Here is a 17,733-nt window from a genome sequence, read left to right as displayed (position 1 = left end):
GATGCTGAATGTTTATTGAATGAACACACTTCACATCATTTCACATACTTGCTTGCTTCTTGTTGTTGACTACTTTGTTGACTACTTCCTTCTGTCTTTATGCTTCTACTCCCATCCTTCAAAACTCAAATTTCAAGGGCTCCATAAACTTTACCTTTTCTTTCTAATCATAATTGAACCTTACCTCCTCTGAGCTCTTATAAGCATCTTGTCTACCCTTATGATTACACTGAGCCATGTGTTTTCTGTATACATCAGGCTTTGTCACTTATGCTTTGTTGGGACAGTATATTCTTCATGTATAGTAAAACTGAAAGAAAAATACCTTGCACGTAGTAAATAACAATGTGTTAAAGTGAAATATTAACTGGGTGATTTCAGGGAATATTCAAAGTAAAGGACAATAATGGAATTTTAACAAGCGGTTAATACTAGAAAAACAATTTGAGATTTTTATTTTTAAAAAAGTTTCTATTTTTCTGTTGAAAACTTTGCATATATATATATACACATACATATATGTATATACATATATATATATATATATATATATATATATATATACACACACGTGTGTGTAGCCTATTATCAACATGTATGTCAGAAATCAACAAACAGGGGCACCTGGGTGGCTCAGTTGGCTAAGCATCCCACTCTTGATTTTGGCTCAGGTCATCATCTTATGATTCATGGGATCAAGCCCCACGTGGGGCTTGGTTCCGAGTATGGAACTTGCTTGGGATTCTCTCTCTCTGTCCCCACCCACACCCTGCCTGCATGCCCGCTCTCAGACTCTCTTAAAATAAATAAACATTAAAAAAATAGTCTGATAAACGTTGCCACTTGAAAAAAATCAATGTCTTTTTATTTTTAGACAGAATATGCTATACAAATTAGTCATACTGGATATTACTTTGGCTCTCATTTTTGTTCAATCTATAGAGACAAGATACACATAGTGGAAGAGAAATCCTCACACTCTGACATATGGAACTCTTTTTTAAAAAAATTGTTTCACATATTTAGGAGCTGTGATTAAATGGTAGTGAAGAAGGATTTCAAACCCATCAAGTTTATGGGCTACATTAGTGAAAGCAAAACAAGTCCATATTTGCTGTGAATACTGCAGGAACTTGAAAAGTCATATGCATTAGGAAAACCAAAACTAGGCCAAAGAAAATTTTCTGAGAAAATGGGACACTGGAGTTACGTAGTTAATAAGTTTAATACCAGAATAGCATAGCATGTTCACACAGAGGGAATTTAATGACAGATAATTAACAGTAGCATAAGGTAGGACTCTTCCATTGTCAGGAGATAAATGGCATGTTGATCATCAGAATACATGCCAATTAAGATACGGAAGGGAATTCAGTTTTCCCTACATTCTCTAAGGTGACTTCTCGGATATGCAATAGGTAATTAGGGCTCTCTAAAGGTTTGAGATTATAACACTAGTACACTTCTTTCTGAGTTCTGATTGCACACCCCATCACATTGATTTTTACAATATCTGATAAGGTTCTGCATTAATACTTATACATTTCTTTAATGATAAAACTCTTCCCTTGTGGACTGTATTTGAATAAAAGACTAAAGGTTTTTGTTTTTGTTTTTGTTTTTTACATTTTAGCAGACAGAAATTCCTTTCCATTGTTGCTGACCTTCAGTAACATTTTTGTTCACACTGAAGCTTTTCCCAATTACAGGATTCCTCCTCAGAATTTTTAAGTTTAGTAATGTCTCTCAGTGAAACTTTCATTGTAAAAATTATTTTCTGTCCAGTGGTTTTTTTCCCCCTTACTGTAGCAAAAGAGTTGAGCATTGATTAAAACCTTTTTCATAATCATCAATAGCATTCCTAAGATTTTTTTCTGGTGTAGTGTCTCTGGTACTGAGTAAAGTTGGTGTATACTCCAAAGGTTTTCCCACATTCATCACATTTAGACTGTCTTCCCCAGAATGGACTATCTCGTGATCAGTAAGATCAGAGAGCTGGCTAAAACTTCTGTTGCACTGACTACACCGGTGGGGTTTCTCCCCAGTGTGGATTCCCTGGTGTTCAGTAAGTTGAGTGCATGTGCTGAAGCCTTTCCCACATGCATCGCATTTATATGGCTTTTCACTAGCGTGGATTTTTTGATGGTTAATGAGATCAGAGCGCCGACTAAAGCTTTTGCCACACTGATCACATGAATATGGTTTTTCCCCAGTGTGGATCCTCTGATGTAGGATAAGAGCTGAGCACTGACTGAAAGCCTTTCCACATTCAAGACATTTATATGGTTTCTCCCCAGTGTGGATTCTCTGATGTTTGATGAGGTCTGAGTTCTGGCTGAAACTTTTCTTGCACTGTGGGCACGGGTACGGTTTTTCTCCCGTGTGAATTCTCTGATGAAGAATAAGGTCGGAACTCTGACTGAAGGCTTTCTCACAATGATCACAATGATAGGGCTTTTCCCCAGAGTGCACTCTCTGATGTTTAGTGAGGTCTGAGCTTTGACTAAAACTTTTACTGCACTGGTTACACCCGTACGGCTTCTCTCCAGTGTGTATTCTTTGATGTTTAACAAGGTCTGAACGACGACTAAAACTTTTAGGACAATCACTACATGGATAGGGTTTCTCTCCAGTGTGGATTCTCTGATGTAGAATAAGATTTGAGCTCTGACTAAAGGTTTTCCCACACTCATCACATTCATAGGGCTTTTCACCTGTATGAATTCTATGATGTTTAACAAGGTCTGATCTTCGGCTAAACATTTTACTGCACTGGCTACATGGGTAAGGTTTCTCTCCTGTGTGAATTCGCTGGTGATTCATAAGATCTGAAAGTCTACTGAAGGTTTTGCTACACTGATTACATGGATAGGGTTTCTCCCCAGTGTGAATTCTCTGATGCAGAATAAGGACTGAGCTCTGATTAAAAGCTTTACCGCACTCATTACATTTATAGGGTTTTTCTCCAGTGTGGATCCTTCGATGTTTAATAAGGTCGGAGTTCTGGCTGAAACTTTTGCTACACTGATTACATGGGTATGGTTTCTCCCCAGTGTGGATTCTCTGATGCAGAATAAGATCTGAGCTCTGACTGAAGGCTTTTCCACACACATCACATTTATATGGTTTCTCTCCAGTATGGATTCTTTGATGTTTAATAACATCAGAACTCTGACTAAAATGTTTGTTACACTGGTTACACGTGTAAGGCTTCTCTCCAGTATGGATTCTCTGATGCTTAACCAGGTCTGAGCGCTGGCTAAAGCTTTTAGTACAATGACTGCACTGATAGGGCTTTTCTCCTGTATGGATTCTCTGATGGATAATAAGATCGGAACTCTGACTGAAGGCTTTCCCACATTCATCACATTTATAAGGTTTTTCACCAGTGTGGACCCTTTGATGTTTAATAAGGTCTGAGCTCCGACTGAAACTTTTAATACACCAAGTACACGGATAGGGTTTCTCCCCAGTATGAATTCTCTGATGCAGAACCAGAGCTGAGCTCACACTAAAGGCCTTTCCACACTTATCACATTCATAGGGTTTCTCCCAATGGGTTCTTCGATGCCTAATAAGGCCTGCACTCCAAGCAAAGCTTTGCCCACATTCATCACAGTTATGTTGTCTTCTGTTAAACAGATTTTGATCCTTTTCATTTAATGTATCTCCAAATTCACAGAATCCTCTGCATTCAGAATCCTGGAGAACATCATTTCTGGGGTTGCCAGACTCTTCAGGCAATGGTTCAATTTTTGTTGTAATTTCCTCCTCTGAAGCCACCTCTCCAATCTTGGTCTTAGTCTCACCATCTAGAACAATAAAAAATCCAAATGGAACGTATTCTCCATAGTGTAAGAAAGTTTGAGGTGAAACAGATTTGTATTTACCTATAAGATGCCGTCACAAGAGGGGAGTGCTCCAAAACACTGAAAATGACCCTCCGAAAGAGAAATTGGGAAGAATCAGTAAGTAATGGCCCATAACAACCATTTATTGAAGTGTCTCACCCAGATATGTTCTGTATACGTCTGTCACAGGAGATCTGGGAATAGTGAAACCTAGTCATGGTAATTATGACAGTTTGACTAAATGAAAGCTAATACATAAGCAATTTATTAACATTAAGTAAGGTAAACAATGTGGAAGAATACTTGAGGAAGAGGGGGAAGGAGGAAGAGGGGGAAGGAAGAAGAGGGGGAGGAGGCAGTGGCAGCCTGGCTGTCACTGGGAGGACCACCAACCAGGCAGATCAGAGGCTGCTACTAGGGGAAAGAAGGAACCAATGAAGTCCAGGAATGGTCAGGACAGAATCTTAAATTTTCAAAAATAGGTCTTTATAATCTCTCATCTCTTTTGTCCTGATTATTACAAGGAAGTGGCTAAGAAAGAGCCACATTCAGTAACCAGACTTCCTAAGTATAGTGTGTGAATCAGGAAAAGATCAAAAATCTCTTCTGAGTTGATTTTTGAGGAGGCGATTCCTAGGCTTAACAATATCAGATGTCTGTGACGGTAGGAGTTCCACTGAAATTCTTGACTATCAGTCCACTGTTAAATGGGGTTTACTATAAAAGGCACACAGTTGTCAGACTGCAAATGGTCTAGAGAGCTGAAAACACGACACAGATTAATTTCAAGGGCGAAAGTAAAAAATCTCAGGTCTCCAAGTAGAGGCTCCTTCCCTTTACCAGAGGCAAGGGCATTGGAAAAAGTTAAGTTTATGGGTAAATCTAAATGTGTACTGACTGACTTAAGCAACATGAACCTCTTACGGGGTTTATAATATATAGAGAATTAAAATACATGGCAAAAATAGCACAAGAGGAGGAAAGTCCATAAAACTAAAACATTATAAGATTTTTGGATTGTCCTAGAAATAGTAAACTAAGATAAACTGTAATAAATCAAACGTATTTGTTGTAATAGGTTTAAGGCAGCCTATTTCAACCAGGGTTCCATAAGAGAATAAAACAGAAAATAATTTGAATGACCATTTTCTTAATTCTCCCAAAGAAAGTTCACAGCTAGTACCATAATAGATATGCAGGAGAAACATCAGTACGTTGATTACAATGAATGCCCTAAAGCATTGGTGCTTAATTCTCACAGAATCACATCTGAAAAAGGCTGCTATGAGGTAACAATTAAATACAATAAAAGGATGTATAAACAGTAAGTTAATAGAGAAAAAAATGGAAAAACAAAAAAACCTGATAATGTAAAATTAGGCAAAAGGAGAAAAAAAAGAAACAAAAGATGGGATAAATAAAAACAAATAAGAAGATGACATATTTATTTTTTCCTTTTTAAAAAAATGTTTATTTATTTATTTTTCAGAGAGAGAGAGACAGAGAGCAAGCAGGGGAGGGGCAGAGATAGAGAGGGAGACAGAGAATCCCAAGCAGGCTCCATATCACCAGTGCAGAGCCCAATGCAGGGCTCAAATTCACAGACTGTGAGATCATGACCTGAGCTAAAACCAAGAGCTGAATGCTTAACTGAGATACCCAGGTGCCCCAAGAATATGGTATATTTAAATCCAAACATCAATTATGTGATATGTAAATTAACGATTCCAATACAAAGGAAAGAAAAAGCAACAGCTAACACTATACTTAATGGTTAAACATTGAATGCTTTTCTCCTGGGAACAAGGGAGCAAAATAAGGATGACCTCTCTTACCACTCAACACTATACAATCTCTATTCAATATTGCTAGCCAATGCAACAAGACAAGAAAAATTGAGAGATACAAATAAAAAAAAAAGTCACACTGTCTTTATTTATAGACTACACAATCATGTGTACAGAAAATACTAAAGTGTGTCAAAAAAGTTATATGTTGTACATGAGTTTATTGGAGCAATATACAAAACCGAACTGTATTTCAGTACATTAGATATGAACAATTAGAGCCTAAAATTAAAAACCTTTTCTTTGCAGTGGCGGGGGGGGGGGGGGAGGTGGCGCCTGGGTGGCTCAGTTGGTTGAGCGTCCGACTTCAGCTCAGGTCATGACCTCACGGTTTGGGAGTTCAAGCCCTGCATTGGGCTCTGCGCTGACAGCTCAGAGACTGGAGCCTGCCTGCTTCAGATTCTGTGTCTCCCTCTCTCTCTGCCCACCCCCATGCTCATGTTGTGTCTCTCTCTCCCTCTCCCTCTCTCAAAAATAAATAAACAGTAAAAAAAAAAAAAATTAAACACAAGTGGTTTTAATGCTTGTGTTCTCTTTAAATTTTTTTTTCAACGTTTATTTATTTTTGAGACAGAGAGAGACAGAGCATGAACGGGGGAGGGGCAGAGAGAGAGGGAGACACAGAATCGGAAACAGGCTCCAGGCTCTGAGCCATCAGCCCAGAGCCCGACGCGGGGCTCGAACTCACGGACCGCGAGATCGTGACCTGGCTGAAGTCGGACGCTTAACCGACTGCACCACCTAGGCGCCCCGCTTGTGTTCTCTTTAAAAACAAAAGAAAAAAACAACTTTTTTTAAAGTAGGCTTCGCACCCAACACAGAGTCCAATATGCTTGAGTTCATGACCCTGAGATCAAGAGTCAGACACTCAACCAACTGAGCCACCCAGGTGCCCCTGAAAACATTTTTTAACTGCACCAAAAATAAAATATTTAAAAATGAATTCAACAAAATAAGTGTGGTATCTTTATAATGAAAACTGCAAAACATTGCCGAGAGAAGTTAAAGACGACCTAATAAACAGAAATATATGCCATCACTTACGGAAAGATAGATTTAATATTGTTAAGATGATGGAATCATTCCCCAAATGATCTATAGATTCAATGCAACCCCAATCAAAACCTCAGCAGGCTTTTTTGTAGAAACTGACAAACTGATTATAAACTTCATGCACAGAAGAATCTAAACAATTTTGGAAAGGAAAAACAAAATTGGACAAGTTATGCTACCTGATTTCAAACTTTATTATAAGGCTACAGTAATCAAAGCAGTGCATAAGATCAGACATATCTATTAATATAAGACTGAGTCCATTAATAGTGGTGCCTGGGTGGCTCAGCTGGTTAAGTGTCTGACTTCAGTTCAGATCATGATCTCATGGTTTGTGAGTTTGAGTGGCATCAGGCTCTCTGCTATCAGCATGTAGTCCATTTCGGATCCCCTGTCCCCCTCTCTCTTAACCCCTCCACTCCTCAAAAAAATAAATAAATAAATAAACATAAAAAAAAAAGACTGAGTCCATAAATAGATCCAAACATATATGTACAACTGATTCTCAACAAAGTTGCCACGACAATTCAATGGTAAAAGAACAGTCTCGTTTCAACAAAAAGTGTTAGAACTGAACAAGAACACAAATTAACCCTCTTTCCTTATGCTATACACAAAAATTAACTAGAAATGTAATATAAACCTAAATAGAAAATCTAAAACTATAAATCTTCTAGAAGAAAGCAAAGCATAGATGACCAAAGTTAATGCACAGATCCGTGAGTAAATAAATTTGTGTTGTTGAAGCCACCCAGTCTGTGACACTTTGTTATGGCAGCTCTAGAAGACAAATAGAGCATGTTTTGAACTATATACATTTAAGAAATTGTATCACATATATTCTGTAACTTGCTTTTTTTGTTCAACATTATGTTTGGAAGATTCATCCATATTCATGTGTGTAGCTGTAGTGCATTCATGCTCACTACTATAGCGTGACATATACCACATTTTATTTACCCATTCTCCTTCAATGGACAGTAACATTTTGTTGTTTCAAGCAATGCTGATATGAATCTGCTGGTACATTTATCTCGATGCACATATTCAAGTGTTTCTCCAGGTTACATAAACTTAGGATCAGAATTTTGGGGTCTCATTGTTGAGTGTATGAGTTCACACTGCTCTATATTCTAACCAATATTAAGTCTATTCTCTCTCTTTTTTTAAATGTTTATTTAATTTTGAGAGAGAGAGAGCAGGAGTTGGGGAGGGGCAGAGACAGAGAGAGAGACACAGAATCTGAAGCAGGCTCCACGCTCTGAGCTGTCAGCAGAGCCTGATGCGGAGCTTGAACCCATGAACCATGAGATCATGACCTGAGCCGAAGTCGGACGCTTAACCAACTGAGCCACCCAGGTGCCCCAAGTCTATTCTCTTTTTAACCCATGCAATCAGGCTTTTATCTCCTTAACTCCATCAAAACTGCACTTACTAGAATTCCTAATAAGCTCTATCTTGACAAATCCAATTCTCAGTCTTATTTTTTTGACATAGTTGATTACTCTCTTCTTGAAACATTTGTTTTCTTCTCGCTAATATACCTTTCTTCTATTGTCCATACAACAGAGTGACCTTTATATGTTATTTTCATGCATAAATTGCTCGAATGGTTTCCTTTTACACTAGGAATAAATTCCATGTCCTTACTATGGCTTGAAAGTTCCATCTCGTCCTTTCTCTCTCTGCTCTCATTTCATTCCACAACTACTCCTATTTTTTGTCTATTCCAAACTGACCCTGTTCCTGCTACACCAAAAGGTCCCTGGCATTTGCTATTATTCCCTCTGCCTGAAAGCCCTCATAGGGCTTGTTCTTTTACTTCACTTCTGTCTCTAACCAACTGTTATCACCTCAGAAAGGCACAATACTTGGTAAGCCCTGCATTTTTGAGGCAAAAAAGACCACAGTCAAATGTGCTGAAATAACTAATATGAGTAACTTGTAAGGTTGTTATTTTCGAGTGAGACTAGAGTAATAAAAGGCTCTGCAGAAGTCCAGGTTGCAATGCAAGTTGTCCTGTCACATGACTTTATTTATTAGGATAACCAATGGTATAAGAAGTGTCTGCAGCAGTCAGGCATGCTGTATTAGGCCTCTTGCAAGCCTCTAGAAGAGAACTATAGTGAAGTAAGGCCATACTCTCTTCTGTCAAAAACAATTTCCTAAGTGAAAGGCAGACCCTGGCTTGCACTTGGGCACTAATAGAGACTTAGTGCTTGAACACAGAGCACCAAATGACTATTACAAACTGACCATTGTGAACTAGTTATTTGATCCACCAAATCATGAAACTGGACATACAAATCAGTATTCCAGTATAAAAGCAAGTCTGGAAGACAAATTCTATGTGCTAGTGACCTGGGTTGCCGCAGTGCCTTTTCCTATTGCTCCACTACCCCTCTCCATTAGCCTACATTCATGGCCTGATGGGAATTCCCTCTTACCAGTTAATAGAGGAAGAAAAAGTACAGAACTGGTTTATAGTTGGGCCTGACCAGCATGTGGACACTAGCTGAAAATGCATCTTTCACTTATTCCCTGACTCTGGAATGACCTGAAACACACTGGTAAAGGCAAATCTTCCCAGTAGGCACAATTTCAGGTATATACCTGGTTGTCCATTTTCATGGAAGGCAATATAGCCTAAGATACATGCCTATAATGGTTCAAGGATAGTGACTAATGGCTTATATAATTAGTTAGGTACCTCAAAGAATAAGATTGGAAGACTAGAAATAAGGATTCTGGAAGAAAATTATGAGGCTAGATCTCCTAGAATGGGCAAATAATTAATATATTTGTGCCCTGGGTAAATACTCACCAAAGGGCACTCTCTGCAAAAAGCCTCTCAATCAGATGGGCATAGTGATTCATGTTATGAATGTCCATTAGCCTTTTTTTTTTTTACTAATGCTTACCCAATGGATTTATGTACAAAGTGGTCATGGCAGCAGGAATGGAGGCTATGCATGGGCTCAATAATATGGATGTCTGCTTATCAAGGCTGATATGCCTATCATCACAGCTATACACCCATGTAGCCATCTGCTGGATCCAACACTGAGCCCCTAATAAGGTCCCTGGAAGGGAGCTAGCCAGCAACTAGGGGGCAGATTCATCACACTTGACCCCTTCTATCACAAAGAGAGCAACAATTTGTTTTCAAAGGACTAAACAGACAGCCCAGATACAAATTAGCATTGACTTAAGAGAATGTGTATTATTATCATGGTAATTCTATACAATATTGCCTCCAAATGAGTTATTTCACAGGGAAGGAAGTACACCAATAAGCTCATACATGTGTAATTCACGGGTCTTACCACATGTCCCATCACCCAGAAGTAAGTGGGTTTAGTAATCGTGGAATGATTTACTGAAGGCTCAGTTACAGTACCAGCCAGGCAACAACACCCGGATAAGTTGGGGTACCGTCATACAGGATGCAATATATGCCTTAAACCAGAGAACAATAAACAGTGTTGTCTTCTCCATGGCCAGAATATATGGGTATAGGAGCTAAGGGTAGAGGAGTAGTAATAAATGTCTCTTCTTACTATATAACTAATAACCCACTTATATTATTTTTACTTTCTATTCCCCTAATCTTGGGTTTGATGGGCTTGGGGTTCTGGTTCTCAAAGAAGAAATACTTCTACCATGGAATAAAGTCATGATTTTGTTAAATTTGAATCTGAGACTGCCTCCTGGCCACTTTGGGCTCCTCATGCGGCTGAACCAACAGGGAGAGAAAGTGTCACTCTACTGGCCTGGATGACAGATACCAATTGCTACTGGGGAACTGGCTGCTGCTACATAGTAAGGGCAAGGAACAATAGGTCTAGGAGTCAGGGGATTCAGTGAAGGTGCTTCCAAGTTCTCTCATGTCTAAAATGCACAATGATACACTGAAGTAATACGGAAGAGACAGAATCATCAAGGACTCAGATCATCCAGGAAAACAGGTTTCTGTTACTAAACTAGGTAAAGAACTCTGCCACTAAGATTCTGGCAGAGGGTAGAGGCAATAAGGAATGGATGATGTAAGAAGATAGTTTTGATTATCAGTTTTGGCTTTGTGAATAGCAAAAACTGTAGCAGTTATTTTAAGGTTATTATGCCTTTCCCTCCCTTTTCCTCAATACTTAATATGAAAAGCACCAGTGGCAGTAAAGTTTTATGTTTCAGATGAGAATATAATTAAAACAATTTTTTAATGTTTACTTATTTTTAAGAGGGAGAGAGACAGAGCTTGAGCAGGGGGAGGGGAGAGAGAGAGAGGGAGACACAAAATCTGAAGCAGGCTCCAGGCTCCAGGCTCTGAGCTGTCAGCACAGAACGCGGCATGGGCTCAAACCCACAAACCGTGAGATTATGACCTAATTGAAGTCGGCTGCTTAACCAACTGAGCCACCCAGGCACCCCTGATGGGAATATAATTTAATTACAAGTCAACCTGCAAAGAAATGGTAGCTTAAGAGACTGTTTTTCTGCTAAGTTGGGAACATAACCCAAACAAAGAACAAAAGTAAATATTATAGATTAAAAGGGGTGGACTGTAATGGGATATTCTCCTTTTGACCCTCTAGATCTACTGCTTACTTTGCTCTGTGCTCCAAGAGGTTGATACCAGTTTATGTACTGCAGCTCTTGGGGTTCTGTGTCCTCTGGCTTGCAGTTAGAGTTGGCCCAAAGTAGGAGGAGAATTGTAGAATGACCAGCTATCCTGGTTGTCCACAACAAAGGGGGTTCTTGGGATATAGGACTTTCAGTGCTAAATCCCAGGGAAACTGAGATCTAGCTCTTCACTCTACATCCAGAGTCTCTTCTTGCTGGGCCAGGAGCTGGAAGTAATGTGTTTCTTTGAGCAAAAGCCATGGCTCCTATTGGCAGCTCTACCTTACAAGTATACTCTCCAGGATCTGGTTAATTAGTCTCTCCCTTTGTAGCTTTAGGCCTAAAGGTAGCAACTGCTCCTCTTTTTTTTTTGATCCCAAGGCTGTTCTCTATCCCTTGTTAATTTCTATAATACTGCCCATCTTCTTCATGAAACACTGAATTGCTGAATTTGCATTCAAACCACCTGTTTCCTGTTAGAATCCAGACTGATACATCCTGGTTTGTTTTCTTCATAACCATTATCACTATCTATACTCTATTTTTCATTCATTCATTCATTCATTCATTCATTCATTCATTCATTCACTGTTTCTCCCACCAGAATGTAAGGTCCTTGAAGGCAAAGACTTACCTTTTCAGTTCACTGCTATATGCCCAGCACTTATAATAGTGCCCACATAGAGTAACCCCTCAATAACTAATCATAGTATATGGTTAGTAACAATTAATAAGCTATAATCTGATTAATAAACATATATCAATAATAAGTATTTGTTGAATAGTTAAATTATTTGAAAGATACATTGATGTTAGCAGTGACTACCTCTAGATGGTGGAGTTGTAGGTTAATTTTTCTGTTTTGTGCCTTTCTATGTTTTATAAATGCACTTTATATAATTATATTACTCTATAGTAAAAAAAAAAGTTATTTAAACACACTCTAAAAGTCACAAACTCATACAATATGTATATTAATTTATGTAAAACTGAAAGTAGACCCAATTGCAATGATTCTCAGGAAAAATGAGAGCTAGCTCCCTGAGAATAGATTCTTAAGGTAAGACAAGTACTAAACACAGAAGACAGAAACAAAGTAAAATAGAGATGCTTCAAAACTATAAAGAGGCAGAAGATCTAGAGTAAAGAAAAGAAAATGACAATAGAAGGTGAATCTCACAGGCCAAAGAGCAGCAATGGGAGGACCAAAATCAGCAGCAAAATATGATGCGGAAATGAGATGCTCCAAATGCCCATACCCTTGTGCAGTTCTCTTCCACAATGACTCTGGAACTGGTCATGTGATTTACTTTGGTCATTATAACTTCAGTATAACACAAAAATAGGTTAGAAAAGTGCTTATGCATCCCAGGGCTTTCCCTCTCTCTGTATGGGAAACTGGCTGCCCTGCGAAAAAGTCTGGGCTAGCCTGCTGCAGATACATGACTCAAGCCATACCCGGCACTAATAGCCAGACATATATGATTGATACCAACTCAGACCCTGGCCCTAGCTGAGCCACTAGATGACTGCATGAGTGATCCCAGACAACCAGGAGAAAAACTGTCCAGCTGAACCCAGCCTAAACTGACGACCTACACAACCATAAGAAAACATGGTTTAAAAATGTCTGATGTTTTGGGGTCCCTGGGTAGCTCAGTCAGTTAAGCGTCTGACTTCAGCTCAGGTCATGATCTCCTGGTTAGTGAGTTCAAACCCCGCTTCGGGCTGTGTGCCGTCAGCACGGAGGCCGCTTCTGATTCTCTGTCCCTCTCTCTCTCTCTGCCTCTCCCTCACTCTCGTGTGTGGGGGGGGAGGGGAATGTGTGCACGCACGCATGCATGTGCTCTCCCTCAAAAATAAATAAACATTTAAAAAAAGTATCATGTTTTAGGTCACTAAGTTTTGAGGTTCTTTATTATGTGGTAATAGACACAATCCTCAAAATAACCTCCAAAGTATGAGTTATTATATACTTATAAAATGAGGAAACAGAATGATGACAAAGCTAGTATTTGAATCCAGGCTGTCAGACTTCCAAACTGTAATTTTTTTTTTTTAACGTTTATTTATTTTTGGGACAGAGAGAGACAGAGCATGAACGGGGGAGGGGCAGAGAGAGAGGGAGACACAGAATCGGAAACAGGCTCCAGGCTCTGAGCCATCAGCCCAGAGCCCGACGCGGGGCTCGAACTCACGGACCGCGAGATCGTGACCTGGCTGAAGTCGGACGCTTAACCGACTGCGCCACCCAGGCGCCCCCAGACTTCCAAACTTTAAACTATGCCACTACAACACATAAAAAGGATGACTTGAAAAGATGTTTTATAGTGTTCATTTATTTTTCAGAAAGAGAGAGGGGCAGAGAGAGAGGAAGCCACACAATGGGAAGCAGGCTCCAGGCCCTGAGCTGGCAGCAGTTTGGGGCTCGAACTCACAAGCCAGGAGATCATGACCTGAGCTGAAGTCGGACGCTTAACTGACGGAACCACCCAGGCGCCCCATAGAAGATTTTAAAGGGAAAATATCAAACACTGACAGATTGGTGATAAGGTGGTTAGAATGGGAAAATGGCTAACTCTGGGGATTTAAGGAGAGGAGGGAATTCCATGAGAATTTGATTGCTAAAATTCACAGTAAAGCCATGTGACTGTGCTTGCAGCACTAAAGAGATAGTACTGCCTAATATCGTGAGGGGTAGGCAGTGAAGAATACCAATAGCACTTGAAAAAGCTAACACAGCCCCGGTAACAACCCTCCCCACCACCTGAAACCATTAAGAAAGATGTAACACATGGCTTCTCACCTGACAGAAGGCGGTGTTCTTGAGATTCATAATTGAAGTGGATCTCCATGGGCTGCAACGGGCCACTTACCACCTCAGGGAGCAACTGGAGAATTACCATTTCCTTAGTAAGCTTTTCTTGTCCACATAGGAGTCTGAAGCCTGGAGGCAACTGGGCACCACTGGGTTTGGAAGGGAATCATGGTGGAGACTGGAGATAAAGTTTCTGAGACTAGACCACCAGAAACATCCCCTAGATGTAAAAGAAGTGAGGGAGAAAACAAAATCTCATTTAATCTCCACGAGCTTTTCTCACTAAGTTTCCTCCCTCATCATCCTAGAGTCAGGCATTCTTTGGATATGTGTACTCCATTCCAAGTCTAAAAACCTTCCAACATAAGTGGAGGTTAATGCTACTGAAATAAGGGCATCCTGGAAAGATAAGGCAGGGGAGGGAATTAAAACTTTTGTTCCAGCGGTTAACACTGTATTGGGTGCCTTTATCATACCGAACTGACTACTGATCCCTCATCATTATGTTTTTCTTTCCCTCTTTCCCTTCTTCCAGCACTCACACGTGCAGGTTTCTCTTTCCCTGGCACGCTCGTCTGATCTGCGTGAATGCATCCCCTTCCTGATTTCCACTTGCCCCCAAAGTTTCTGGTGTTCATTCAGGTGAACTCAAGGCCGAGGCGCTGACCGGATACCCAAAGCACACTAGGCCAAGGAACCACCGAGCCCAGGAGCGGCGCCTGGGGGCGATCCCGGCGGCCCAGACTCTCCAAGGACACAAGAAAACACACAGGGCTCCCTGGTGGCGCTGCAAGGTAGCACAGCAGGCGAGATCACCCGAGATCCCCAGCCCCCGCGACCTGACACCACCCATACCTTGACTTGTTCTCCAGGTCACTGTCAAGCCTCACAGGCTGCGAACCCGCCATCGCCGCGTCCGCTCTAGGAATCTGGGAGGATTGCTCAGCTCTATGGCGCGGAGCCTCGCACGTGAGCACACGCAAGGGGGCGGGGGCCAAGGCGGCGGGTCGGATGGTGTTTGCCGAGAGTTAACCCGTGAATCTCCGCGAAGCTGACCTCAGCGGAGCTATAGCTAGCGACCTGGTGAGCCAGCGACAGGTACCTTGCTGGCCTATCTGCCGGTTCTTGACGTGAATGTCGAAACACCTTTCAGGAAAGCTCTCTCGGGCAGGGTGGGTTTTCTGACTACATAATAATGAGTTCTTATTATCTTATTCTTTTTGAATCCCCACTCCACCTTCCTTTCATATTTGCTGGTGTGCTTCCATTCTAACTTTCTACCTGTCCTCTCTGTTTTTTTTCCGCAGAACAGTGGCATGCCTCCAAATAATTTGGAAGCCTTGTCAAAATACTTTTTATTGGACCTCACCCTCAGAGTTTACCACTCAGTAGGCCTGGGGTGGGAGCCCAGGTTCAGGTGCTTTTGTGGTTGGCTCTGGGACCACACTTTGAGAACCATTGCCCTAAAAATAAGGAATGCTCAGCAATTCCCAAATTGCTGGGAAGCTGGATTTTCATAAACTTTGCCATCAAGGAAGGCCACAGGGTCTGTTTCTAAACGGCTTACTTAAATTAAAAAATATGTGAAGACAAATGAAAATGAAAACACAATAGTCCAAAAATCTTTGGGATGCAGCAAAAGCTGTTCTAAGAGGGAAGTTTATAGCAATACAAGTCTACTTCAAGAAGCAAGAAGAATCTCAAATAACCTAATCTTACACCTACAGGAACTAAAAAAAGAACAAACCAAAATCAAAACCAGTAGAAGGAAGGATATAATAAAGACTAGAGTAGAAATAAATGAACTAGAAACTAAACAGTTTTCTTGCCAGTACAGTCTTCATTGTGGCTAAAGGATCAGGGTGAGAAGAAGGACCTGAAATTTGGGGGGATGGGGTGGGGCGCATATCATGATAGGAAAGAATATTGTTGTGTCCTTGGAAATATCTTGGGAAGTAAGGGGGGATTAGGAGAAGGATTGAGACATGTGATTTAGGTTGAGATGTTGGGAAGAAGAGGTACAGATTTGAGAAAGTGGTGGCTGGCTGAAATGATGGTTGAGGTAGAAGTAGAGGTCTTTCTGTCCCAGCTCAAGACCCTCTTCTGATCTCTGAAATCTTAGGGGTGTACAAATTGAGGCCCTGATATCCCTGTAAATAACTTGTTTAGGTCCAGCCCTCCCAAGAAAGGAGTGTAGATACTTCTTTAAAAAACCAGTTTTATGTGATATAACAGACATATAACAATCATCAAATATTTCGGGTAGACAATTTGATAAGTTTTGTCATATGTATACAGTAGTGAAACCATCACCACAGTCAAAATAGTGAACACAACCAGCAACCCAAAACGTTTCCTTCTATCTTTAGTATCTCCTCCCTTTCTTCCCACAGCTCCCAACCATTGTTCTGCTTTGTGTTACTATAGATTAGTTTGCATGTTTTAGAGATTTATTTAAATGGAATTATACAGAATGCACTCTTTTTTTGGTCAGACTTCTTTCACTGAGCATTATTACGAGATCTATGTTACTGTGTGTATTAGTAGTCCATTCCTTTTTGTTGCTAAATAATATTCCATTGTTATTTATTTATCCCCTCATTTATTTATCCACTCATGAGTTGATGGGAATTGGGTATTTCCAGTTTTTTACTATTACAAATAAAGGTGCTACAAACATTGGTGTCCAAGACTTTACATGGACATATACTTTTTTCTTTCATGGTAGTTGTATGTTTAACATTTTAAGAAAGTGCTACACTGTTTGTCAGAGTGGCTGAGTTGTTTTTCATTCCCACCAGCAGTATATGAGAATACCATAGTTGACATACTACTTTTGAAAGGTTTTTAGTAAAAGAGAATGAGAAAGAGGTTAACCAGAGGTTAATTCTTATGTGCAAAGTTAAGGGTTTTGTTAATTTTTTACATGGAAATGATCATGTGAACATAGACTTTGTGAGCATTTAACCAAGGAAATCAAACTTTTTTTCAGATTGTGCTAGATTTGTTGCCTTGTGGAGTCTTACCAAAGATGCATTCTGAGGCTAAGAAGCCAGCTTGGAATCTAACAGTTTGATCAGTCAGCCAGAACAACCCTAGACCCAGTTGTGGTCCACACCAGCTGACACTGAAGAGGTTCCTCTCAGTAAGGTAAAAAGCATTCAAAGGTTTCCAAAGAGATTAGGAGTGATAATGCAGGCATGGGAAATGATATGAGATTCTCAAGAATAGAACTGATAGCTCACCCACCAGTATTCTACCTGATTTCTGTTTCCTATTACATTTCTTCTTGCGGGAAACTAGGCCAAACTAACATATGTCTGATTTAGGCATAGGTTCTACAGTAGTGGTTCTTAATCCTTTTTGGATAATATGACTACTTTGAGAATATGATAGAAACTATAGACCTCTTCTTCAGAAAGTTGAACATCAAGACCTACATGTGAACTTTTGCTTATCATGTATTATATTGTATGAGAAATTAATTTCCTTTAGACTGTATAATCAGTCTTCACAAAGAATTAATTTTAATCTAAAAATTAAT

The 17,733-nt window shown here is 40.1% G+C and overlaps 1 protein-coding gene across 3 annotated transcripts in view; it reads right to left on the bottom strand.

Annotated features, from left to right (window-relative positions):
* Window positions 1-840: 840 nt before the first annotated feature.
* The window catches only part of ZNF397 (zinc finger protein 397), a 46,832-nt gene continuing 29,939 nt past the window's right edge, over window positions 841-17,733 (bottom strand). Inside the window, exons 1-3 of one of the 3 annotated variants that reach the window (XM_043558596.1) lie at window positions 15,045-15,168; window positions 14,178-14,409; window positions 841-3,812 (exon numbers count right to left, since the gene is read on the bottom strand). In XM_043558596.1, coding sequence (XP_043414531.1) covers window positions 1,801-3,812; window positions 14,178-14,277 — 2,112 coding nt within the window. In that variant the 5' untranslated portion in view covers window positions 14,278-14,409; window positions 15,045-15,168 and the 3' untranslated portion in view covers window positions 841-1,800. Of the gene's footprint in view, window positions 3,813-14,177; window positions 14,410-15,044; window positions 15,169-15,553; window positions 15,560-17,733 lie in introns of those variants that run through there. The other 2 variants (XM_043558599.1, XM_043558597.1) reach the window with 2 other exon arrangements.

The sequence above is a fragment of the Prionailurus bengalensis genome, chromosome D3 (assembly GCF_016509475.1).
Source record: "Prionailurus bengalensis isolate Pbe53 chromosome D3, Fcat_Pben_1.1_paternal_pri, whole genome shotgun sequence".
Lineage (NCBI taxonomy): Eukaryota > Metazoa > Chordata > Mammalia > Carnivora > Felidae > Prionailurus > Prionailurus bengalensis.
This window is presented reverse-complemented; position numbering and strand designations above follow the sequence as displayed.